Source organism: Cydia pomonella, chromosome 7 (assembly GCF_033807575.1).
Source record: "Cydia pomonella isolate Wapato2018A chromosome 7, ilCydPomo1, whole genome shotgun sequence".
In the NCBI taxonomy this organism is placed as follows: domain Eukaryota; kingdom Metazoa; phylum Arthropoda; class Insecta; order Lepidoptera; family Tortricidae; genus Cydia; species Cydia pomonella.
The window spans coordinates 22,924,151-22,949,632 of NC_084709.1; the positions used below are offsets into that span (position 1 = coordinate 22,924,151).

The following is a 25,482-nucleotide window of genomic DNA, read 5'->3' on the forward strand; positions in this document are numbered from 1 at the left end:
GTATAAAGTTGCAGTGTATAAAACGAAATACCGTGAAAAGCTTCTCAAGATTTTGTACTTTGCTCTTAACTCTGTGGTGTACATAGTCTGCAAACGGTCTGCAATTTGTTTGAAAGGTCTATCTTTCAAACAAGTTGTCAAAACCAAAAAAATGCGTGGCCACGTTCACGCGATTAATTATGGGCAGTTAAGGTATTATAATTTTCTTAAGTTCGTTAAAACTTTGCTCGTTCCATCAACTTTGTGTAACCTGCTTTTATAAAGACTTAAAGTAAGACAAACTTTGCAAGACTACAAAATGATGTTGTTGGATGCGCAGACACATATGTTTTTGCGTTTTGTGTGTGTGTGTGTGTGTGTGTGTTTCTTGGACTTATTTTAGGTAAACCTGTATTGGATACAATGTTTGAAATCTAGGAATTTAGGTAAATAGGTAACTACTACTACTACTACTCCTAATGAATAATCCATATAAACAATATAATGTATGTAGTACTAATATGTATGTACTAATATATGTATTATGTACAGTAGAATCTATTAATTATGACTCTGCGGAATTTGATCAGGAGGATAATTCGAAAGCGTAGCAATTTGTTAAATTTGAATCGGCTTTAAGAACATTTTCTTTTTGGTCAGGGCATAAGACAAAGCGTATTCACTATGCGTATGCGCGTTAGGCCACATTGTTTCTATGTAACAGTACAGTTATTAGACGGTGTCCTCTTAAGATATAACTTCTTGAGTAATGTTGTGGTAACAACCGGCATTTGCTTTGCCCCTTCATATTCCATTTCAGCGACGATGCTCCGAACTCTTCGGCACAACTTCTCGAAGTGGTCTGTGGCGGCGTGCAATCTTATTTGTTTGCATAGCGTTTGTATGAACCACGTCCCCTCTTCGATCACCCTGAAACATATTTTTTGACAATGGTTATCTGTTGACGACAAACTGCATTTTGACATACTTAATAATGTTCGTAATACCTACCACAAACTCGTCGAGTGGCATAGGAAGAAGCGAGGAAAGTAGGCAGAGACGTAGTGTGGGAACGTTACTCATCATACCGCACGTTATGCTCCTCATGATGCCTACCGCTCCCTATTGTGTTGGTTGTTTAGCACAAGTCAAAGCACCGGCAATATGAAGTGCAAAAGCGTCGCGGTTAAATGCATGAGTGTGTGGCCAGGGAGGGCAACATCACGGCAGCGCGAGGAGCATAGTGTGGCGTGGTATTACCTATGTATGTACTCATCAGTGGCAAGCACCCAGCGGGCAGCGTGGCGATGGCGTCGAGCTTCCTAGGGATTTGTACAGGGTGCACCGAGGCCGCTCGCATACACGTCCTGCTGAGGGCCCACCACCAACCACTTCGTTCTTCCATTCGTCTATTTGCCTCTCAATCGCTCTTGTATATTCGAAGTATGGAGAAGCAAAAAGACGAGCGAAAGAACAAATTGATTCATGGTAGGCCTCCTGCTCGCCCTGCTTGAACGACCACTGAGTTTACTTACGACAATTCATGATTTCTAAAGACAAGCAGCCATGTATTTGTAATACTCACCTGATAGAGGCTCGCCCGAAGAAAGAGCTATGGAACATGATTATATCTGAGTCCATAGGCCTCCGATAGTTATCCAACCGTTCTACTGCATCTAGTTCTACAGTTTGAACAGGTTTAGGTACACCTTCTACAACAGCAGCCGGTTGGTGGCCCCGACAAGCCTAGGAAAAAAATACTAGTATCATAAAATGAAATCGACTACCAACAGTTTCTACAAGGTTTTTCTAAAGGTGTAAGTACAATGTACTATTATTGTGTAAGTGGCTCTGTGAGCTGTAAACATCGCGAGCATAATTTAAAACTGGACAGATGTATGGCTCCGCCATTTTGAACAATTTCCAAAAATTTTATCGACAATAAAAACTATTTAATTATAAAACCTGTTCACAAAATTTCGCGAGAATTGGTCGAGAACTGCGACCTGTAGAGAAGAATATACGGACATACGAAAGCAATTTTTCTCAAGCTGAAACGGAGGATTTCGCTAATAACGCTCGGTCAATAATAAAATAAAATTGGTTACCAAAAGTTTCTGTAAGTTTCTCGTAAAAGTGTTAGTCTAATGTATTACTGTTTCAATGTAATACTAACTTAGATTATAACTTGATCACATAGGCACATTTGTTTGATAGTAGGTAATAAACTAAATATTGTTTTTTGTGATGTTAGACTCAAACATACTTAAATCGATATTCTGTTTTGTTTTTGTCTAGACAGGCCATGCATTTTCTAGTTTTCAAATCTGACTGGCTCACAATGCGTGAACTGAAATAGTTTCGTAGGCTTGGTTTGGTATACGATATTCTTACCTGAATTAAGAATATGATCGGTTTTGCCACTAAGCTGGAATTTAAACGAGCGTCAAAACAGGCGATGACGTCTCGCTCCCAGTAACGCGTGTCATATGCTCTCAAATAGCCGTGATCTTGTCCGTGAGTCAGGATCGCCACGCAGATACAACCGCTGCCACTGAAATCCCTTCTACTAACTGAAATGAAATAGAAAAGTAAAAAAGACTAATAGAAGTGATAGATAAAGATTAATAGTTACAATTCATAATTTTATGTATTTTATGTAAATCTTTGTTAACTCTATATTTCAATAAAGATATCTTTAAAAGCATAGTAATATTTCACATAGTAATATCGGAATGTGGGGGCCATAAATAATTATTTATTTTATTCAATTAGCAACGCTTTTATTGCGTCTTGATATTGCCATTTTATTCATTTTTATATATCTATCATTCTACACGTTACACTAATCACTAAGATTTACCAAAGTCGAATCGATACTTACATTTCTTAAGTTCAACAAACAAATTATTCTCTGTTAGATCATTATAGGTAGTCACATGAAATCGATATTGCTTAAAAGTGTTTTCTAATGCTGCTACGTCTAAAGATGTACCTCGCCTTTTCCGTTCGCTCATAAAGTTTTCATGATTGAAAATAATCATATCATTCCTTTCAAATTTCTCTAATTCGTACGTCGCTGAGTCTAAATCTGACTGGAATGTGTTGCTTTCATCTATATCTAATACCTCATTATAATATTGGTTTAGAGTTCTATCAAAAAGTTCTAGAAACTTATTTCTATCAATCGCATTATCAGCTACTTTTGTGTTTTCATAACCATCATCTATCTCATGTTGATTTTCAGCTGCTTTTAGTGGTTCTTCTTGATCATTTGTTCGTTGCAACAGTTTAGGGCTGATAGAGAATAAACTTGGAGCTTCAAAATCTCCTATGTTCATTCCATGTGGTACAATGTTACTTTTGTCTTCGATAGATTCTGCTTGGTTTGTTCCAAAAGAACGTTCATCAAACGATTTCGAATCTTCCAACCTAGGAATCGCGTTGTCCACAGTATTTGTGTCAGCTTTGTTCATTTTTTTCGAAGCGGTACTAAAATATTTATCAGATGATCCACATGGAGATTCTTCTAGGCTCAAATTGAATGATTGACTCATATTTCACTTTGAATACGAACAATCATAAACACAACAATATTTGACGTTAATTTACGTTACGTTAGGTTACGTAGATAATAAGTGAACTATTTATTATCCTTGTGTAACCATATCTGTAGCACATGTTAGTATATTATAACGAGAGTTTTTTTTTTTTTTAAAGTTCTTTGTTCATTTTAAATTTTGCAACACTACCCACACAATAAGCGTATGCATTCTATTAAATACGGATGACAATTGAAGATAAGATACTTTATCGAATGATAACAAGTGGATTAGTCAGTTATTGTTAAAATGCTGTTTTTAGAATTATATTCAAAACTTGATAAGATATTCTCAATTGTTATATGGAAACATGATATGTAATCTAGCCTTACGTTTATGTAGGATGTGAGATTGGCGAACGCTTGGAACGGAATGAAACTGTTAGAGTCAAACGGTGCCATTGGATAAGAAAGAGATAGATGATTTAATTTAAATAGTTTTAGAAATATTAGAGTGCTCCAGGAGATTCATTTAGTTTCTTACGTGGAGGAGATGTGATCACATCTCCTCAGCCCAAATGCTGTTGTTTTAATATTTGATTAAATTTTAATAAATATATGAATTTAATGAAGACGTCCTTCTGATTTTTGCTCCCGCAATACCCCATATTATATTATAACTATATAAGTATAGCTCACCTCAGTTTTTTTTACATTTTATTCTGTTTTCGTTTTAATGAACAAATATCTAATTTATTATATGAGCACAAGATACATACGGCCCGATTCGAAGAATGATTAAGACACGTTTAAGATCTTGGAAAGATCTTTAACAGATCGATGACTAAATTATATGTCAAAATTGACGTTTATTTCGATTCCGCTGTGATCCCAATAAGACCTATCTACGATATTTCTAACGACAAAATGATATTGGTTGCCCGAATCGAGCTGCTTCTGACAATTATGCGACATACAAACGATATCTAAATGAGAACTTATCTAAACTAGAACTTATCGTTATGGCATTATTATTCGAATCGGGCCGATAATAGGCTATTCTGTTTTGTTTTGTCAAATATATTTATAAACTTTCGTATAGCTTCGATAGCCAACTGATATGTTTATTTCATGAATACAAAATCGCTATATGCAAAGACTATTTTTTTAATTTGAACAAAAAGGCAGACTCAATTATCAGGACGCCATAATTTTAGATTAAAGATTTAGAATTTTATTGCTGTATCTGCTATAGTGACGTGACCCACGAGAAAAAATGGTGGTCGGCGTTTTCAGTCACGTGACATACACATAATAAAACAACGATAAAATTTTGAAATTAAGTATAAATCTTATGTTTTTTTCTTAAGGTAAAAACTATATAAATAACGATACTTTTACACTTTAATTTTGATAGATGCAACTCCCCTCTTGAATGAGTTTTCAAATCCACAGTCGATGTTGTGGTCACCGCGGAAGAATAGTTTAAGAGCTTTATGGTTTCAAGTGTTGCATTTATTAGTAATATACAATTTGCATGTAACATTGACAACTTTAGGAACAAAGCAATATATTTTTTAAGTATTTGTATTTTTAAGTACATAGTCTATATTTTCACTTTCATTTATTTATTTAAGAAACAAACAGTATTTTTTAGTTATATACTTATACACCGTGTTTTTTTTATTTCAGTTAGTTTCAAGGGTTCCATTCCTGAGCTTAAATTAAGTAACTTTCTCAAACCGGTATTCTAATTAAAACCATTTCGGAGATAATCAATAATTTGTTTTATAATATATCTTATAAGGCTCTTACGAGCGTATACACTTGCCTTAAGGCCTGTTTACATATTGATTAGTGTTTAGTACGAGTGTGTACATTTACTACTAAACGTAAGTACTATCTCGGACGATCGATGTTCGAAATAACATTGATATGTCATAGTTTTCAATTGTTTGATTGAATTAAATGTAATGCCCATGTTACAACAACGCTGCACGTAACATTGAATTACTTTTTATAAAAATACAAAAAAAAATTAAACTATATTCTATATACATTTAGTTTCCTTAAACGTACTCACCCATACAGTTAACGGAATTCAATAAAAACACGGTATGTATATAACACAGGAAATTTTCCTTAAAACTAGTTACTTACAGTTTCTTTATTGAAAATATTTTAACATCACGTTTAATAAAGTTTCTACCGGATAAAACAGAGCTATTTGGGCATACAAATTTTTTTTTAAAGTAAGAGTATCAGTGTGTTATACAACCGTAACAATTGTTTATAAATAAAAGACAAAAGGTTTTGAAAATTATAAACTGAAATAGATGAGCTACTGAAAGTGGAGTAGGTACACGTTGTATAGGTCATACTGAGAAACTTTTACTAAAATTGTGTCTCACATACATTTTGGCTGGCTGATGTTGGTATCTTGTATGGGAGAGTTAAATTTTTTATCGCGATTTCGGGATTGGTCTCATAGTAAATTGCATGCTCAGTATGACCATCATGTACCCACCCCATGTTCAGTGGCTGGTGTGACACGTATGTGTCTGTAGTGCCGGATCCGGCCTTCAGCACTTCACATGGCTTCCTTACTTTTTCTATTATACATACCTATATGACATCTATTTCAATTGCCATGTAACATTACCAACAGACACTGCCTGATGCTGAATCTGATATTTTACTTGATTTTGGTTTACTTTAACATTCCGTTATAATACATTCTGCCAAGGACCTGTACAAAGTTTACAGGAACTGAATTAAACTGGTGCACAAATTTAAACAACAAGTTAACGTTATTTTGTGAAAAAAGCAGACAAGTTTGATCGAGCAATTGTTCATGTGATTGCATGCCGATGACGTGGCAGTTTCCATACACTCGTTAATCGAAACCCAACGAAAACCATTGAAGAAGATTACAGTCTACACAGGCCAATTCGAACGTACACTGATATCAGAATGATATCTAACTGATATCACTTAATTATCATGCATATATCATAACAAAATTGTCATTAGGACAAGTTCATTGCTTGAATTGTCCATTCATAAGAAGTGGAAAGCCAGATGCTCTATTTTGATTGACTATCAGTCAGTATTTAAATATCAGTCAATGTCTGTCAGTATCAAAAGTGACATTTTTGCTTGATGAAATGTCACGTTTGACATTGACAGATCAGTATCATATTGGAATCAGATCGAATAACTAAAACTCCAATTGGTCTGTTAGAGTTGTTATTGATTTAAACGAATCACACGCGTAATAGAGTCAGACCAAGCTAAGTTTGCACGAGTTTGATAGCCCAGCCTGTGCAAGTGTTACGTAAACGTCATAATTCCATAGAAGTTTGACGTTTAAAATAACTTGCACTGTCTGGCTGTCAAAATCAAAGGGCTGTCAAAATCGCTGCTATCTTATGTTGGTCTGATTTTACTTCTCTGCTGCTATGGAAATTTTCAAATACAAATACAAAATACCTTTATTTTGAATGAAATATGGTACAAAAGATGGTCAGACAATATTATACATAACACATATTTCACCAGCATCTGGCATGCAAGAAACTTAAGGTTTTTTTAGGTTTACTGTTGCCAAATGAAAATGAATTGATACTTACTAAGATAAAGTAAACACACATATATAATCTGCAATATTTGAACTGTTTTGTTCAAATGATTTCAAAGGGCCGACCGTGAATACCAAAGGTCGTAAATTGCGAGCATCCTTCTCTTTTACTCCACTTAAGGCGTAATTAGAGTGGCAGAGAAAAATGCCCGCATATCTCAAAGTGTCTCAAACCTCTCTTATAGTAAATTAGTTAATCATTTCCTCTCCTTAATATTTAACGTTTTAATTACCATCATAGAACTTGCATATCTCAAAGTATCTCAAACCTCTCTTACGGCCCGATTCGAAGAATGCAATACGATAACGATAAGTTCTGGTTTAGATAAGTTCTCATTTAGATATCGTTTGTATGTCGTATAATTGACAGAAGCAGCTCGATGCGGGCAGTCAATGTCACTTTGACGTTAGAAATATCGTAGATAGATCTTATTGGGATCACAGCGGAATCGAAGTAAATGTAAATTTTGGCATGTCGTTCAGTTATCGATCTTTTAAAGATCTTTCCAAGATCTTAAACGTGTCTTAATCATTCTTCGAATCAGGCCGTTGTAGTAAATTAACTAACTTAACATTGGACGTTTAAAGTTTTGTATTTATTCGTATACACCCCAATTACCATCTTAGGACCCGGTTGAGGTGCTTTTAATAAAGTAACTCGATCGAATTTACTTCCACGCCGAGGCATACGAGAAAGTGTTTTCATCAGCGCCTGTTGCCACATTTCATCTTTAGATTTCTCAGATTTATCTAAACTAGAAAGTGTCTTCTTCAGATATAGCTTTTTTAGTAATGTTGTGGTAACTACTGGCATTTGCTTTGCCCCTTCATGCTCCATGTGAGCAACGATGGTTCGAACCTTTCTGCACAATTTCTCGAAGTGATCGGTTGCAGCGTGCAATCTTATCTGCACACAAAGCGTTTGTATAAACCACGTGCCCTCTTCAACCACTCTGAAAATTAATGATTAAATCAGTACTAGTCCTCAGTGTATTTTTTCAGTATCTTACTAAAAATTCCTATAATTATTTATATCATATAGACATGGAAAATTTTAGACTACACAGCCCATTCCCAGGGTACTTTTGTGTGAAAATCTGGGCTCTCAGTGATTTTGTATGGCGATTGTGAGATCTATTTAGATTATATTTGAGAGAGAGTTATATTTCAAACAATAAACGTTGTCAATTATCATTTTTTGCTAGCCTGTTGTGTCCCACTGCAGGGCAAAGGCCTCCCTCTCTTTCTTCCACGCGTCTCGGTCTATGGCAATATTAGGCCAATCTTTCGGAAAGACGTCAAGATCGTGCCGCCACCTCCTTAGAGGTCTGCCGTGACGCCGAACTATGTTTGGTGTCCACTCTGTAGTTTGCTTGGCCCACAAGTCGTTTGGCATCGGCAGATATGTCCGGCCCAGTCCCATTTAAGCTTAAAATTTAAATCTTAAAATCCAATCCATTAAATCTTAAAATCTAAAAATCATTTTGTCGACGCAATTTTCTGTTGCGTCACCTGTTCCGGTGCGGGATTCGGCAGATTCCCACGAAACCGCCGTTTTGGTCGGCTCATTTGAGCCACGCATGAGTCCACACAGTTTGCACACTATAACCCAATGCATCGCGTTACTCGTATGTTTTCTAAAGAAAATTATCTATTGGAAAACTCACCTGATAGAGGCTCTTCCAAAGAACGAGCTATGAAACATGATTATATCTGAGTCCATGGGCCTGCGATATTTCTCTGTTGGTAACACAGCGTCTACTTCCACAGTCTGAATAGGATCATGTACACTTATGGAACGCGCTTCTACAGCCGAAGCCGGTTGTCGACCGCGGCATGCCTGCAAAAATGGTACATTATTGCAATGGATGGGAAACGGTGTTTCGTGGATGAGCTATTTTTTCCGACTAAATGACCGAAGCAAGACTGAGTCCGAAAAAGTGACGAATCTGACCATACTGAAGATCTTCCCGTACTCTTTTTGCTTTAAAACTACGTATTGGGGAAAATGTATATTATAATATTAAAAGTTTCTGATCAAGAGTTAATCTATGAATAAATTTTCGTTATTCTGGATAAGTTTACCTATTTCGAGTTCCTTTCGCGTAAACATACAAGATTTACAACCTTTAAATTCTAAATTCACAAATTTATTCTGCCTGTAGGCCTCAAGCGCTTTTTTACAAGTCAATACAACATTTATAGTTACATCATATTATAGTGACATGGGTACTCAGATAACGATAAAACATCATATATAAATACTTAAATACATCGAAAACACCCATGACTCAGGAACAAATATCTTGTTCATCACACAAAATACGGGGATTCGAACTCAGGACCATCGGGTTCATAGGCAGGGTCACTACCCACTTGGCCAGACGGGTCGTCACATACCAAAGAGAATTTGAAATAGAGGTGGATGAAGTCTAAATACTAATGCCAAAGCGTTACCCTCACCTGAATTAAGAATATGATTGGTTTGGCTACCAAGCTGGGATTAAGACGAGCGTCAAAGCAGGCGATTACATCTCTTTCGCAATAACGTGTGTCAAATGCCCTCAGATAGCCGTGGTCTTGTCCGTGAGTCAGGATCGCCACGCAAAGGCAGCCGCTAGCACTGAAGTCCCTTCTGCTAACTGAAATGCACAACACAGATATATATTTGATATATGTATGCATTAACTTAGGCTTAACAACAGCAACTGGTGATCGGCTTCATTGGTTGAGTTGTCCCAAGGGTGTTATTTTGTAATAATTTTATTACAAAAAATTAAAGCCCGTTAATTAATTTCCTTGTAAATAACATCACAAGAACCTGACAGTCACTCTTTAGGAATTGAGCAGCTAAATAATGGTGTCTTTAAAAACCAGTAAACAAAAACTAAATTCAGTATGTTTGTTGATATAACGGATATGTAGTATTTTATTATTAAAAAAGTTGAATAGGTATAAGATTGGCATAAATCGATTTGTTAATTTATTTTATTTTGTTATGCCTTTTCGTTTTAATGTTCTGTATAATTCAAAATTTTAAGAACCAGCATCGTTACTTACATTTTTTCAATTCTGTGAACAAATCTTTTACTGTTAGATCATTGTGAGTGGTCACATCAAATCGAAATTGTTTAAATGTAGTTTCTAACGCAGCTACATCTAAAGCTGTGCCTCGTCTTTTCGGTCCGTTAATGAAGTTTTCATGATTGAAAATAATCATATCATTTCTTGAGAATTTCTCTAATTCATACGTTCTTAACTCTGAATCTGACTCGGACATGTTGTTAGGACTAGTAGCAAATACGTTTTGGGCTTCATAAACCTCTTTTTTCGTTCTAAGTGGTATAATGTCATTGATAGGCTCTGCTTGATTTTTTGCAAAAAAACGTTCTTCAAACGATTTTATAGCAAGCTCATGAGGTGTTTTGTCTACAACAGAATCAGTCTCTGTAGTAAGTTTGTTCTCAACTTCTAGTGGTTTTTCTTGTTCATTTGTTGATTTTGATAGTTTAGGATTAGCGACATATAAAAGTTTTTCTGATGGAACGGATGACTGTAATTGTAATCCAAATGTATCATTTAAGTCTTCTTCTTTCTCAATTTCTGATGGTTCCCCGTGGTCTATATCAGTCATACCATGCCTCGCTTCAAATCTTCTAGATGTATAGTATCCCTTTCTTCTTCTTTGCCATGATTGGAATTTCCGAGGTTCATAAAGGCCTTCATTTGTTACGAGATCATCTAATATATTATCTTGTTGTACACAGGCGTCCACAGTATTTATGTCAGCTTTGTTTATTTTTTTCGAACTGAAACTCCAATCATCATCAGATGATAGACATGGTTCCTGGCTCACATTGAATGCTTGACCCATATTTCACTTTTAGTACGCACCTACAATTATAAATACAACAATACTTGACGTTAGGTTAAGTTACGTTACGTAAATAATAGGTAACTAAATGTTTTGTTATTTTAATGGAATCATTTCTGCACTTGTTAATTTTTTTAATATATGTCTTTTTCAATTTCAATCGTTACAACCACTACACACGCGTATGCATTGTATTGAATGCGGACAACAGACAAAGATAAGATGTGCTTGTATCAAAGATAACAAGTGTATTAGTCAGTTATTTATCATTAAAATGCCGTTGTAGTTTGTGGGGAAATTGAAAGTTTTTAGAATAGAGAAGACTAAGAATTAATAGGCCATTACTAATTACTATTTATGTGAACGCATGTTTTAACCCTTTCTGATCACGCGTACACATTTTTATTAAGATAAAATCACCCTAAAATTTACACGGCTCATTCTTCAAATTCCTTCCCTTCCAATTCCCTTTTGTGTGACGATATTGAGCTTTGTATGAAGAGGGTTAGTATGAAATTTATCACGGACAGTTCGTGTCTAACTTTAGACTTGTACAAGTGACTTTTAAAAAGTATTGTTGAAAATTTAAGTGAATAAAATAAGTGATACCGCACCAAAAGTGTATTATTGTTATAACCTGTGATTTTCCTATTGAAAGGTTTCATTACTTTTAATTTTCAAAGCAACATTCGATGTATCGGCTCACCGCGTAGTTTAAATGCTTTATGATTTCTATATGTTACGCATGTATAATATAGTGTCCAAATTATAGACATTTGTTCTGCATAGTATAAAAAAAAAACTTTCTAGACTATGTACATGTAGGTACATATACACATTTCACATTTACACTTACACATTTTCCTATACCTATATTACATTTATACATTTCCTAAACTTATATACACACCTACGTCAATATCGATAAACCGTATCGACTATCGATACTATCGACCTCACCTCCGCCCTAGAGAAAAACTGGTCTTGTAGCTAGGCCCGGCGTTCGCGCAGCAGAGGTCAGTTGACAGTCATTGCCATGATACGACGCGGAACGCATGTCTCTTTTGCTGCGACCTTAATGTTTTGCTTTTCGCTTCCCGCTTGTTTACGTTACCTATTTCTATCTTCTGAACTGTTCTACTTCTACTTTAAAACCGTGCCTGTGTGTTCTACCCTTCTGTGCCTTCTGTATTGCTTGTGTATGGATTTTCCGTGTACTTTAATGAAGTATACCACTTGAACTGTAAGTCTGCATTATTATTTACGAGATCCCAGTGGATAGTACATAACCCTGACCATACAACTATACTGGTGACCCCAAATATGAGCCAAGATAGGGAATTTAAAGATGCACTCGGTACGAGTGAGGCATCCGGAAATAGTGCGGGGACAGGGTCGACAGAGTTGATAGAATCGACAAACGTTTTTAAGGTTGGAGTGAAAGTGCCACCGTTCTGGGCAGAAGAACCGGAGATATGGTTCGCCCAAGTAGAGGGTCAATTTCAAAATTCTGGTATCACCAGTGACGTCACAAAATTCAATTATGTGATTTCCCACCTCGACAACCAGTATGCTCGCGAGGTGAAGGACCTTATTATCAACCCTCCCGCGTCACAGAGATACGACAAGCTTAAAACCGACCTGATCAAGAGACTGGGTATTTCCAATGAGAGGAAGACCAAGCAGTTGCTGATGCATGAGGAGCTCGGTGACCGCAAACCTTCGCATTTCTTCCGGCACCTGAAGGACCTGGCAGGACCTGCAGTACCAGATGATTTTATCAGGTCTATTTGGATGACCCGCCTTCCTCACGGTGTGCAGATGGTGCTCGCGGGCCAGCCATCTTCGGCTTCGCATGAAGACGTCTGCGACCTAGCTGATCGTGTCAACGACTTCGCCAGTTCTTCTCCAAAAGTGGCCGCTGTGGGTAGCGGAGCTGCGAGTTCAGTTCCCAGCGATATTGCCAGAGAAATCGCAGAGCTAAGGAAACAGTTCCAGCAGTTCCAGGCATCCGCATTGGGCAGGAGTAGCAGATCCAGGGCGCGCGCACATCCAGGCAAGCGTAACGTATCCAGGCAACGATCCCAGTCGAACTATCGCAAATATCCTCTCTGCTGGTACCACGGGAAGTTTGGAGACCAGGCCAGCAAGTGCGTTCGACCATGCGACTTCAAGCCGGCGGAAAACGAAAGGGGCAGTCGATAATGGCGACTGACGATTGCCCATCTACATCTACTGGTCGCCTGTTCGTCACCGACCGCACTTCAAAGACGCAGTTTTTAGTCGATACTGGAAGCGACCTCTGCGTCTATCCACGGTCGGCGCTGTGTGATCGTCGTTCTAGGACTGGGTATAATCTGAGCGCTGCAAATGGTTCTAATATTGCTACCTACGGCTATTTAACTTTAGATTTAGATTTTGGCTTGCGCAGATCTTTTGTATGGCGTTTTGTAGTGGCTGATGTTACCAAGCCAATCATTGGTGTAGATTTTCTTAATCATTATAATCTGCTAGTAGATTCTTGACGAATTTCCCGAAATTACTCGACCAGCTGGCAAACAAAACACTAACATACCCCATAACACAGTCCACCATATACGCACGACACCAGGTCCCCCAGTTTTCTTACCACCCCGTCGTTTAGCTCCTGACAAGCTGAAAATCGCCCAGGAAGAGTTCCGGATTATGCTGGCTTGTGGTACAGCCAGGCCGTCGGAGAGCTCTTGGTCGTCACCCCTCCACCTGGCCCCGAAGAAGGGTAACGGATGGCGGCCCTGCGGAGATTATCGCAGCCTAAATGCTCGCACCGTGCCTGACAGGTACCCGATTAAGCACATCCATGATTTTTCGTATGATATAGCTGGTTGTAAAATCTTTAGTACACTAGACTTGGAAAAAGCTTACAATCAGATACCTGTCAGTCCCGACGATATCGCGAAAACCGCCATCACGACCCCCTTCGGGTTATTCGAGTTCCCGTTTATGACGTTTGGCCTACGCAATGCGGGTCAAACGTTTCAACGGTTCGTCGACGAGCTTACCAGGGGCCTCGATTTTGTATACGCTTATCTAGACGACTTCCTAATATATTCTAGGAGCGAGGCAGAGCACGAGGAACATCTGCGCGTAATCTTTGCTAGGCTGAAGCAGTACGGCATGCTGGTAAATACCTCAAAGTGCGTCTTAGGAGCTCAAGAGGTAACATTTCTAGGGTACCTGATTTCAGCCACCGGATGTAAACCCCTCGAGTCGAAGGTTCAGGCAGTCATGGACTTCCCACCACCAACTAACATCAAGCAGCTACGGGCCTTCTTGGGCATGATCAACTTTTATAGGAGGTTTCTTCCTCGAGCAGCCGAGATACAAGCCCCGCTGCACGCACTGCTGACAGGTTCTGTGAAGGGATCGCAAGCAGTCAACCTTACTGGAGATACGTTGAAAGCATTTCAAGCCTGTAAGGAGAGCTTGTCGAATGCAGCAATGCTGGCGCACCCTGATTGCACTGCAAATCTAGCGGTGGTCACGGATGCTTCCGACAAGGCTCTTGGTGCGGTACTACAACAATTTAAAAATGGCGCTTGGGAACCGCTGGCCTTCTTTTCCAGAAAGCTCAGCCCCTCTCAGGCCAAATACTCGCCCTACGACAGAGAGCTATTGGCCATATACGAGGCGGTAAAATATTTCAGGCACATGCTCGAGGCTCGTCACTTCACTGTGTACACTGACCACAAGCCAATCAGTTTCGCCTTCCATGAAAGGAAGAGTAACTGTTCGCCTAGGCAGTATAGACACCTTGACTTCATATCTCAATTCACGACGGACATCCGCCACATAAGTGGCAAAGACAACGTAGTCGCGGATGCGTTGTCGCGAATTGAGGAACTAGAAGCACCTGTAAGCCTCGAGACAATAGCCCAACACCAAGCCTCCGACCCCGAACTTCAACAGCTCCTGAGCAGTGGTTCATCACTGCATCTGCAGAAACTTTATGTTCCTGGAAGCCAATCCCCTTTGTACTGCGACGTCGGTACACTGGCTACCAGGCCTTACGTACCTAAGTTTCTACGGAAGAAGGTCTTTGATAGCCTCCATTCCCTAAGCCATCCTGGTTGTAGCGCTTCGGCCAAGCTAGTTTCCGAGCGTTTTGTCTGGCCAGGTGTTAAAAAAGATTGCAGGGAGTGGGCGCGTTCCTGCTTGCCGTGCCAGCGAGCTAAAGTCACCCGTCATGTGACTTCCTCGCTGGGCACTTTTAACTTACCGCGCGCCCGCTTCAAACAGATCCATATAGACCTGGTCGGGCCTCTCCCGCTTTCCCAGGGCTATCGGTATTGCCTCACAGCAGTAGACCGGTTTACTCGCTGGCCAGAGGCAGTGCCGATAGAAGATATCACGGCAGAAACCGTTGCAAAAGCACTGCTGTCCTCCTGGATTGCTCGGTTCGGCTGTCCTACAAGCATTACAACTGACCGTGGCCGTCAATTTGAATCGGCCCTATTTCAATGCTTAGCTAGGATGGCCGGATTTGAGCATAAAAGGACGACAGCATACCATGCTGCTTGCAACGGTATGGTGGAACGGTTCCACCGTCAGCTGAAAGCGGCTATCGTCTGTCATGCAAATGACAGATGGACTGAGTCGTTGCCGTGGGTCCTGTTGGGAATACGTACATCCTTCAAAGAAGACCTGCAAGGATCTTCGGCTGAACTGGTTTATGGAGAGCCATTGAGACTCCCCGGTGAGTTCTGGGAGCCGAGCGCTGGTACAACTTCGGATATATCCGACTTTTCCGCCAGACTCAAAGGCTACATGGAGAAGCTACGACCTGTTCCTGCTTCACGACATTGTAAGCCCAAGGTATTTGTACACAATGAACTGGAAACCTGTAGTCATGTCTTCCTTCGCGATGATACTATTAGAGGTTCCCTCACTCCAGCTTACTCCGGCCCACATAAAGTACTCGTCAGAGAAGACAAAATTTTTAAAATTCTTCTCAATAACAAGGAAGTGACAGTGTCCATTGACCGGCTCAAGCCAGCTTTTATGCTTGACAATGTCAAGGACACTACCGCTCCTGTGACAGAAACACCTCAGGTACCTGAAACTAAAAGAACTCGTTCAGGCCGTACAATACAATTTCCTGATTATTATCGTCCCTGAGGGACTCTGGTGGGGGGTGGTGTAGGTACATATACACATTTCACATTTACACTTACACATTTTCCTATACCTATATTACATTTATACATTTCCTAAACTTATATACACACCTACGTCAATATCGATAAACCGTATCGACTATCGATACTATCGACCTCACCTCCGCCCTAGAGAAAACTGGTCTTGTAGCTAGGCCCGGCGTTCGCGCAGCAGAGGTCAGTTGACAGTCATTGCCATGATACGACGCGGAACGCATGTCTCTTTTGCTGCGACCTTAATGTTTTGCTTTTCGCTTCCCGCTTGTTTACGTTACCTATTTCTATCTTCTGAACTGTTCTACTTCTACTTTAAAACCGTGCCTGTGTGTTCTACCCTTCTGTGCCTTCTGTATTGCTTGTGTATGGATTTTCCGTGTACTTTAATGAAGTATACCACTTGAACTGTAAGTCTGCATTATTATTTACGAGATCCCAGTGGATAGTACATAACCCTGACCATACAACTATATACAATTTTAAAAACCTGCAGTGGCAGCATGGTTCCATTTTTATTGCTTGTCACTATGCTCGTCACTTTAGCGCTTACATACTTGTTAGAACGTGACAGGCATGGTAACAAATGGTAAAGAGCCGATCATCTTAGCCCTATAGGACACATTCGTCACTTTCACAAAAACGCAATTATATATTTTTAGTGCGCTTTCGGCACCAGTGACGAATGTGAACTTAAATTTATTTTTTGTGCGTTTTGGTCACAGTGTTGCCAGGCGTACGATAATCGTCGTAAACGTACGATAGTTTGAGCTCCGGTACGTTGTACGTTCCAAAGAGCATTATCGTACGCAAAAGTACGATAATTTCAGCCCTTGGACGATGCCACGAAAAAAGTCTAGTTTATGAAGCAAAATATGACACTTTCCTTGAGATATAGGCTATAATTAGCACCTTTTGGGTGTTCGGCTCCTTGGTTTACCTCCAAAAATATCGTAATTTCCTGTAAACCGTTTGGGTCTATCACAAAATACACTGATTTTTGCGCAATTTAGACGAAAATTGCGTTTTTGTTTGATTATACATTGGACATGTAAGCTTATGTTGCAAGTAATTTTGGGAGTAGTTGTTTTTTGATAGGCGTACGATATTTTTTCCATCGATACGATAATTTTGACGCTCAAATGCGATAATTCCCTTCCGCTCACCTGGTAACAGTCACTACTGATCAAAACAAAGTGGGGTATAGTTTCGTGAGCAGTATAAGGGCCGTTTTCAGGGCCCTGTTGAGGCTTCCTGTTGAGGCTTCCGCGATACTGTAGTGCTTCTGGCATGTTTGCGAACGCACATGTAGATGATTTTTATGCTATTATGCGAAAAAAGAATGCATCAGTGGTACACCGTATACGCGGGAGCACGAACGGGATCCTGAAAATGATAGCCGAGCGGTTAGATTCCGGTATTTTGGGACGATTTATCGAATTGCATGTTCACAAACGTGCAGTTCGGTAAATCGGCCAAGATAACCAGCAATCTAAAGTTACCTAATTTAATTTCTGTAAATTATTGTGCGGAAGGTAACATAACATAGGTTGTAATGTAAGTTGATACTAACAAATATGGACTGTATTAATTGTCTGAGAATAAATAATTTTTATTTATTTTTTTATTTTTTATAAGACAGTCTCGTTTTTAGGGTTTCGTAAAAAAATGGTAAAAAAGAAATCTTTATATTTAGTTCGTCTAGGTCAGTAGTGACCAAAATGCACAAAAAATAAATTTAAGTACACATTCGTCACCGGTGGCGAAAGCGAACTAAAAATATGAATATAATTGCGTTTTGGTGAAAGTGAGGAATGTGTCTTGGATCAATTTTAGCAGGATCTGATTCAAACTGGAGCTTGAATTTAAGCTTCTTCTTCCTCGCGTTGTCCCGGCATTTTGCCACGGCTCATGGGAGCCTGGGGTCCGCTTGACAACTAATCCCAAGATTTGGCGTAGGCACTAATTTTTACGAAAGCCACTGCCATCTGCCCTTCCAACCCAGAGGGTAAACTAGGCCTTGTTGGGATTAGTCCGGTTTCCTCACGATGTTTTCCTTCACCGTAAAGCGGCTGGTAAATATCAAATGATATTTCGTACATAAGTTCCGAAAAACTCATTGGTACGAGCCGGGGTTTGAACCCGCGACCTCCGGATTGCAAGTCGCACGCTCTTACCGCTAGGCCACCAGCGCTTGAATTTAAGCATAAACGTTATTTTTTGGAAATAAAAGCAAACGCGTGTGATCGAGCAAATTTTCCCGTGATTGCATACAGATGATGTGGCAGTTTTCATATACAGTACTTACTCTTTAATCGAACCACAATGAAAGCCATTGAAATAGATTAAAATCTAGTGTCTGCTAGCTTAGCTGCGTTCGGATGTACAATTTGTAAGTAAATTGGGGTACTTTTCCATTTGCGCAAGGTTTAAGTTTCCTTTTAAACGGGTTTACACCTATAAGAGCGTAATAACAAAATTAATTCAGTTTTAAATCTCTAGGTAAGTATATAAAATTAACTCTCGTTCGCAAGTTACGATTAGAGCTCTAAGTATTTTTCAGGCACGTCAGAAAAAATATTAGTTGGTACCTAGATCTAATTATGATAATAAATAGATTTATTGCTTAATGATTATGATAATTGAACGGTTTTATGTTAAAACGGTATACGGTGACCGCTTATTATCAGGCGGGCGGTATGTATGGGGAAGAAACAAGAAACCTATTTAGCAGAGATCTATAGCACAGTTAAACTAAGAAAGTGTATACTAGAAATTTATTCAGTGTTTACATGAGAACTGTTATTGACCGACTGACATACATAAAAGTAAACAAACAATTCATAGAACCGTTGCTACACAAATACAAATTTGACAGGGTTCCGTCTACTGCCAGTACTGTGGTCCCTTAAAATAGGCGTAACCAGATTCTACAAATATCACATTAACATAATATTTCAATAGTATGCTTGTTTGCCACTGACGTGGTATAAAAATAATAATTGAAATGAACTCTCAAAACCCTTTTCAGTTGATATGACCACGGTATGATTAAAAAAAAATCTTTGTACCGCCGATTTTAAACGTAAAAGTTACCATTTTTGTGCTTGTCGGAAAGTAACCTAAAACCTTATTTGTTAACCTACTATATGGATAAATGAATAGACACGCAAATTGTAAAACAAAACTATATTTACTGTACTTTCTCTCATGTTACTGGCCCATTTAAAAATCCATGTACAAATAGCAAAACTTTTAACTTATCATATGAAGGCCTCTTAATACGTCTAGTACCTGGGCGACCGAGGTCACCGGGCGAGTTTCGAACCCGTAACACTCGTTTCTAGCCGTCCGCGTCTTAACCCGCTGGACCAGACGGACAGTGACCGGCAATACGAAATTAGCGACCATATTCTGCGACGAAAGAAAAACGCATGAACACTCGAAAACACGCGTTTTCCCAAACATAAGACTAAACTAGATCGATTGTATACCCCCAAAAACCCCCATATACCAAATTTCAGCGAAATCGTTAGAGCCGTTTCCGAGATCACAGAAATATATATATATATATACAAGAATTGCTCGTCTAAAGGTATAAGATATACGAGTATACAATAGTGTTTACGAATTGTGTGGACGATATGAAAAGCTTAGCACTATGCACTTCAGTAATGTAAAAAATTCCTTACACATTAGTTCGTGTGGTGCGTTAACTTCAGTCTGAACCGGACTAGGAACCAATACATGTTTAAAGTTAATTTTTTTGGGTATTTGTAGTTAGAATTAAAAAAAAAACGATTAAGCTTACAAACCAGGTCGTGAGACTTTTTATTTAATTCGACAGGTGTAAGGGTCGGTCGGTTGTACCAACCTGTCACCGTTAAAATTTTCGCAAGATGTTATTGTATGGAAAATGTTATTGTTCACTGCTGAGTGGCGTTGGTTTGATTTGTCTGTCAATTGTTGTTAGTGCACCCTGGCCCTAAGTTGAGGGCCACTAAGACTAAGAAAACTCGGTCGAGGCGCTTTTATTGAACGAATTCTATCGAAGTTTCTTCAACACCGTTTAAGCGTTTTCACCAGCACGTTTTGTCAAATTTCATCTAAGTCTGAACTAGCAAGTGTCTTCTTAAGATACAGCTTTTTGAGCAATGTTGTGGTAACTACTGGCATTTGCTTTGCCCCTTCATGCTCCATGTGAGCAACGATTGTTCGCACCCTTCGGCACAATTTCTCGAAGTGGTCTGTGGCGGCGTGTAGCCTTATTTGCTCGCATAGCGTTTGTATGAACCACGTGCCCTCTTCAACCACTCTGAAAATTAAATTACATTTAAATCAGGGCTAGTCGTCAGTGTTAAGCGGAAATACCCGCAATATAATTTTTTGTCAATTGCTATTAGTCGTTGACAAATTGTCGAATGTGGTTTATAAATAAATATAAATAAATATTATAGGCGTCTAGGATGGCCTCGAGTTTCCTATTTGAGGCGCGTACTCTGAGGATGCTCGCCAGCATTTGTTTAACATGGACGCCGTACTTAGTCTTCAAACTAAAAAACTAAAACTGAATGCCCTAGCTACTGTTAAAACTCGCCTGATAGAGGCTCTTCCAAAAAAAGAGCTGTGAAACATGATTATATCCGAGTCCATGGGCCTGCGATATTTCTCTATTGGTAATGCAGCATCTACTTCCACAGTCTGAATAGGTTCAGATACATCTTTGTTTCGCATTTCTACAACCGCAGCCGGCTGTCGACCCCGACATGCCTGCGAAATAAAATGTTTATTGTAATCATTGTTATCGTAAACGTTTACCAGACGTTCTGGAAGGTTTGCAGTATACAACGGGTCTAGTTAACGCGATGTTATTTCATTATGTTTACCTTATCCGACCTGGCAGTAACTGCATATATTCTGTATATATTCTCACCTGAATTAAGAATATGATTGGTTTAGCTACCAAGCTGGGATTGAGACGAGCGTCAAAGCAGGCGATTACATCTCTTTCGCAGTAACGTGTGTCAAATGCCCTCAGATAGCCGTGGTCTTGTCCGTGAGTCAGGATTGCTACGCAAAGACAGCCGCTGGCACTGAAGTCCCTTCTGCTAACTGAAATGCACAAAACAGATATATATTTGATATATTTATACATTAGCTATAAATTTAATTATTTCAGTTAACATAAATCATAACTATGAACCTCCAGGTCTTTTTGTTGTCTTTTTATTATATTATTATTTGATACGTATGACTGTTTGGCGTCTAAACAAATAAATAAAATACATTTGACAACTATTGATCGACTAAATTGGTCGAGATACTCTAAGTTACTCTATTACAAAAATAGTTTTCACGTCAGCAGCTCGAACAAGGGTAATTTGCTGCTTAAAAACAGTGAGCAAAATCGCATTTTGCTCACCGAGTGAGACAAAATAACATTCAAGTGACCTTTAGATTCGAATGTCATTTCAACGTGCGGGGCCTAATACAAGTTCGAAATATTTGGATTCTATTGTCTTTATCCCTTTCACGTCATTAGCAAAAAGAAAGAGACAAAAAAGTGCATACGTAATTCAACAGTATATTGACGGTTTATAGTAGACCCCCGAAATAAGTCAGACCGCATCGTTCCAAAACACCCTACGAGTCTTCATTCATAATAATTAATTAATGAAATAAAAGTTTAAAATTTAATAAAAACACCATATTTTACGTATTTTATTATACAATCAAAACAATGAACTTATACATATTTACGCAATTATTACGCAGTAAATAATTTTACTTAACTACTTTTAACGATCTCTACTATAGTTGACAAATAGTAGTATCCGCAATTCGGACCGGATCTTACTAAGTTTTTTTTTACAAAAAAAAAGTTGTCGATTGAACTGTCAATTGATGTTCGTTAATTCATTATTTTCATATTATTTGATATTTATATATTATTGAAATTTCTTTCGTTTTGTTTTATTGCGGTAATTAAAGTTAATTGTTAGAATACCTTCAGAAAACATGAGGGAAATACCTAGTGATCCGTCCGTCTGGATTACATTTTTCAAGGTTGTATTTTTTGATGGCTGACCGACGTGAAAATTTTTGTGTACTACACGAGATCAAAGTTATTTACATCTCGTGCGCTTTTGAGTCCCTTACGACGCTCAAGATTCTAAATTATAGGATCTTTCGCTTGCACGGGACTCAAAACAAGCACTCGAAGAAATATCAAACTTTGCTCTCTTGTTGTACAAATAACTATTGTTTTGTGTAAGCTCCGACGCACTACTGGGGTTTACTTCTTGCAATTGATTATAAAAACACATTATTTTGTAACGTTTGATTTTACTCCACTTAAATTTTCATACCCCGGGCTTATAATATATGAAAATCGATTCTAAAGGAGAACCTTAATTCTAATAGTGGGGTCTGTAAAAAGTATTGAAGAAAAATTCAATCAAGTATGTTTGTTGATTTAACGGATATAATAATATTTTCTTGGTAGAAAGATTGTATTGGTGTATGATTGCCACAAACCCTTATTTTTGTTATTTTATTTTGTTAGCAACGCCTTTGCGCTTTAAAGTCCTGTATGATTCTACACGTTTGTACTCAAAACCAACATCGTTACTTACATTTTTGCAATTCCGTGAAAAAATCTTTTTCTGTTAGATCATTGTGAGTGGTGACGTCAAATCGGAATTCCTTAAATGTATTTTCTAATGCCGTTACATCTAAAGCTGTGCCTCGCCTTTTTGGTTCGCTCATAAAGTTTTCCTGATTGAAAATAATCATATCGTTTCTTTCAAATTTCTCTAATTCATACGTTGTTAACTCTAAATCTGATTCAGATGTGTTGCTACTTTCGGGTATAGCTAATGCATCAGGATAAGTTTTGTTCAGCGTTCTTTCCAAAATGTCTTTGAACTTATTTCTTTTAAATTTATTATCAGGCGCGCTCTTGTTGTCGTCAACAACCTCTGAAGTAAGTTGATTTTCAGCTGGTTGTTTTTTATCAGTTTTACTAGTGGCGAATAAGTTTCGAGCTTCATTAACCCCTATTTTCGTTCCAAGTGGTATAATGTCTTCGATAGGTTCTGTTTGAGTATTCCCAAAAAAACGATCATCAAACGACTTTATAGCAAGCTCATGAGGTATTTTTTCTTTAACAGAATCAGTCTCTGAGGTTAGTTTTTTCTTAACTTCTAGTGGTTTTTCCTGTTCGTATGTTTCTTTTGATAATTTTGGATTAGCAACATGTAATATTTTTTGGCGTTCAAAGAAATATAGTCCATGTTTTTCTAATGCAGCACATGAGTGTAATTGTAAACCATATGTTTTATTTATGTCTTGTTCTTTCTTAATTTCTGGTGCTCGAAAGGGGACGTCGTCTTTATCGGTCATACCATGCCATGATTGAAAACTTCTAGATGCATAGTATCCCTTTCTTCTTCTTTGCCATGATTGGATTTTTCTAGTTTCATAAACCCCTTCGTTGGGGGTGAGATCTTCTAATGTATTGTCTGGTTGTACACACGAGTCCAAAGTATTTATGTAAGCTTTGTTTACTTTTTTCGAACTGGAACTACAATCTTCATCAGATGATCCAAACAGAGATGCTTCCAAGTTCACATTGAATGCTTGACTCATATTTTATTTTTATCACATATATACAATTACAAACACAACAATTCTTGACGTTGGGTTAAGTTACGTTACCCAGATAATTTAAATTTTGATGGAATAATTACTGTAGCACTTCTTAATATATAACCAAAATTACTTCAATAAAGGTCTTTCTAATTTTCAAACGTTGCAACCGAGCCACACGCGCGTATCCATTGTATTGAATGCAAACAACAATTGAAGATAAGATACGCTCGTATCAAAGATAACAACTGGATAAGCCACTTATTTTTAACAGGCCATTTTTACAATGAAATCGGTAATCCTACACATTCAAAGCGTGAATGATAAGATATTGTTAGGTTTTATAAGGAAATTTAATAGGTAGTGTTATTTCCCGCGGCGCCACACCTTGAATGACATTATTCGGAGGGCACTGTTCTCAGCTGTGTTCTTTGTGTCAATGTCCATTGTGTGCGAGCCTTAGTCGGTCAGAAGGCAAAAGGCTCTGGTGCTGTGGGAGAGGCCAGGGGTAAGTAAGTGCCTTGTGTGGGATGCCGCCACGCACATTAATAATAATAAATAATAAAAATAAATCATTGAATCATTGAATCGTTGGTCGCACCGTGTCGTCGGCAGGAGCAGCCGCTGAGTAAGCGGCGTCGCTAAAGAGGGAGAAGTACCAACTACTTGTTCATCCCTCTCGCTGTGGAGGTGTCGGGCACTGTTTTGCTAACCAAAAATCTTATTCTTTTGGTAGGTAGTCTATTAATGTTTACTATTTATTTATTAAGATTAGTTTTATGCTCTTTATTTGTTTTTATTCTCCAGTTTAGCTTTTTTACCACACAAATGATATCAATCTATTTATTTTAAGGTAAATTTATGACGTTTTTCCATGCCTATGACATTCCGTACACTTGTTAATCGAACCACAAAGAAAGCCGTTGAAATAGATTATAATCTAAAGTGTGCGTCTGGGTTCAGATGTGCAATTTGCAAGAATATTAGGGTACTTTCCCATTTTCGTCATGTTTAAGTTTCCTTTTAAAAGGGTTTTCAGGGTTAGGTAACAGTATTATAATTTAGTTTACAGTACATATGGGGCTACTTTATAGCACTAGTGCGAGAAGTAGCATATTACGTTACTGTGTCGAACATTTAAAGGGCCATATGTACTGTAAAACGTTGTACGATACATGTGCGAATAGGTAATTTATACTTTTATACTCAACTCAACAACTTCAACTTCGGTCGTGTTTTAATTTATCGCCACTCGTTTCGAATTTCCTATTTTTCGCACTTGTATCGTAATGTACTATTAAAATCTCTCCGTAAAATCAAATCTTGTTAGCATGTGCAACTCCATCTTTGGGTTATATTTGGTTGGTCTTACTCGTATTTTGGGGTATCTTTTGGACTCTACGCATTCTTTAGACACGTTACAAATTATTAGTTGGTACATAAACTACTTTTTTATCAAGCAGAAACGTCTGCTAGTGGTACTACAAATGTATATATTAAAGGAAAAATGGGGAAAATCCACCTCCGGCAAGACTCGAACTTGCGACCTCTTGGAACACCGATCCAATCGCTGCTACCACCAACTGTGCTACGGAGGCTTCCATTCCTT

General features: G+C 38.3%; 3 protein-coding genes across 5 annotated transcripts in view; 1 reads left to right on the forward strand and 2 right to left on the reverse strand.

Annotated features, from left to right (window-relative positions):
- The window catches only part of LOC133520169 (blood vessel epicardial substance-like), a 102,271-nt gene that overhangs the window by 69,999 nt on the left and 6,790 nt on the right, over positions 1–25,482 (forward strand). The window lies entirely within an intron of this gene.
- Positions 518–11,549, reverse strand: LOC133520167 (caspase-6-like). Of its 2 annotated transcripts, XM_061854539.1 has the most exons (7): positions 10,221–11,549; positions 9,624–9,802; positions 8,828–9,000; positions 2,864–8,113; positions 2,374–2,552; positions 1,565–1,725; positions 518–909 (listed from the first exon to the last, which is right to left on the reverse strand). In XM_061854539.1, the coding sequence occupies exons 4-7, from the start codon at positions 3,534–3,536 to the stop codon at positions 693–695; spliced, it is 1,230 nt and encodes a 409-aa protein (XP_061710523.1). In that variant the 5' UTR covers positions 3,537–8,113; positions 8,828–9,000; positions 9,624–9,802; positions 10,221–11,549; the 3' UTR covers positions 518–692. The 2 variants fall into 2 exon arrangements, with proteins under 2 accessions (XP_061710523.1, XP_061710522.1); XM_061854538.1 differs by lacking the exons at positions 518–909; positions 1,565–1,725; positions 2,374–2,552 and having other exon boundaries at positions 5,125–8,113.
- On the reverse strand, positions 19,893–24,041 carry LOC133520166 (caspase-7-like). Its single transcript, XM_061854537.1, has 4 exons — positions 22,859–24,041; positions 21,157–21,335; positions 20,821–20,993; positions 19,893–20,538 (listed from the first exon to the last, which is right to left on the reverse strand). Exons 1-4 carry the CDS (start codon positions 23,871–23,873, stop codon positions 20,319–20,321), a joined length of 1,587 nt encoding a protein of 528 aa, XP_061710521.1. The 5' UTR covers positions 23,874–24,041; the 3' UTR covers positions 19,893–20,318.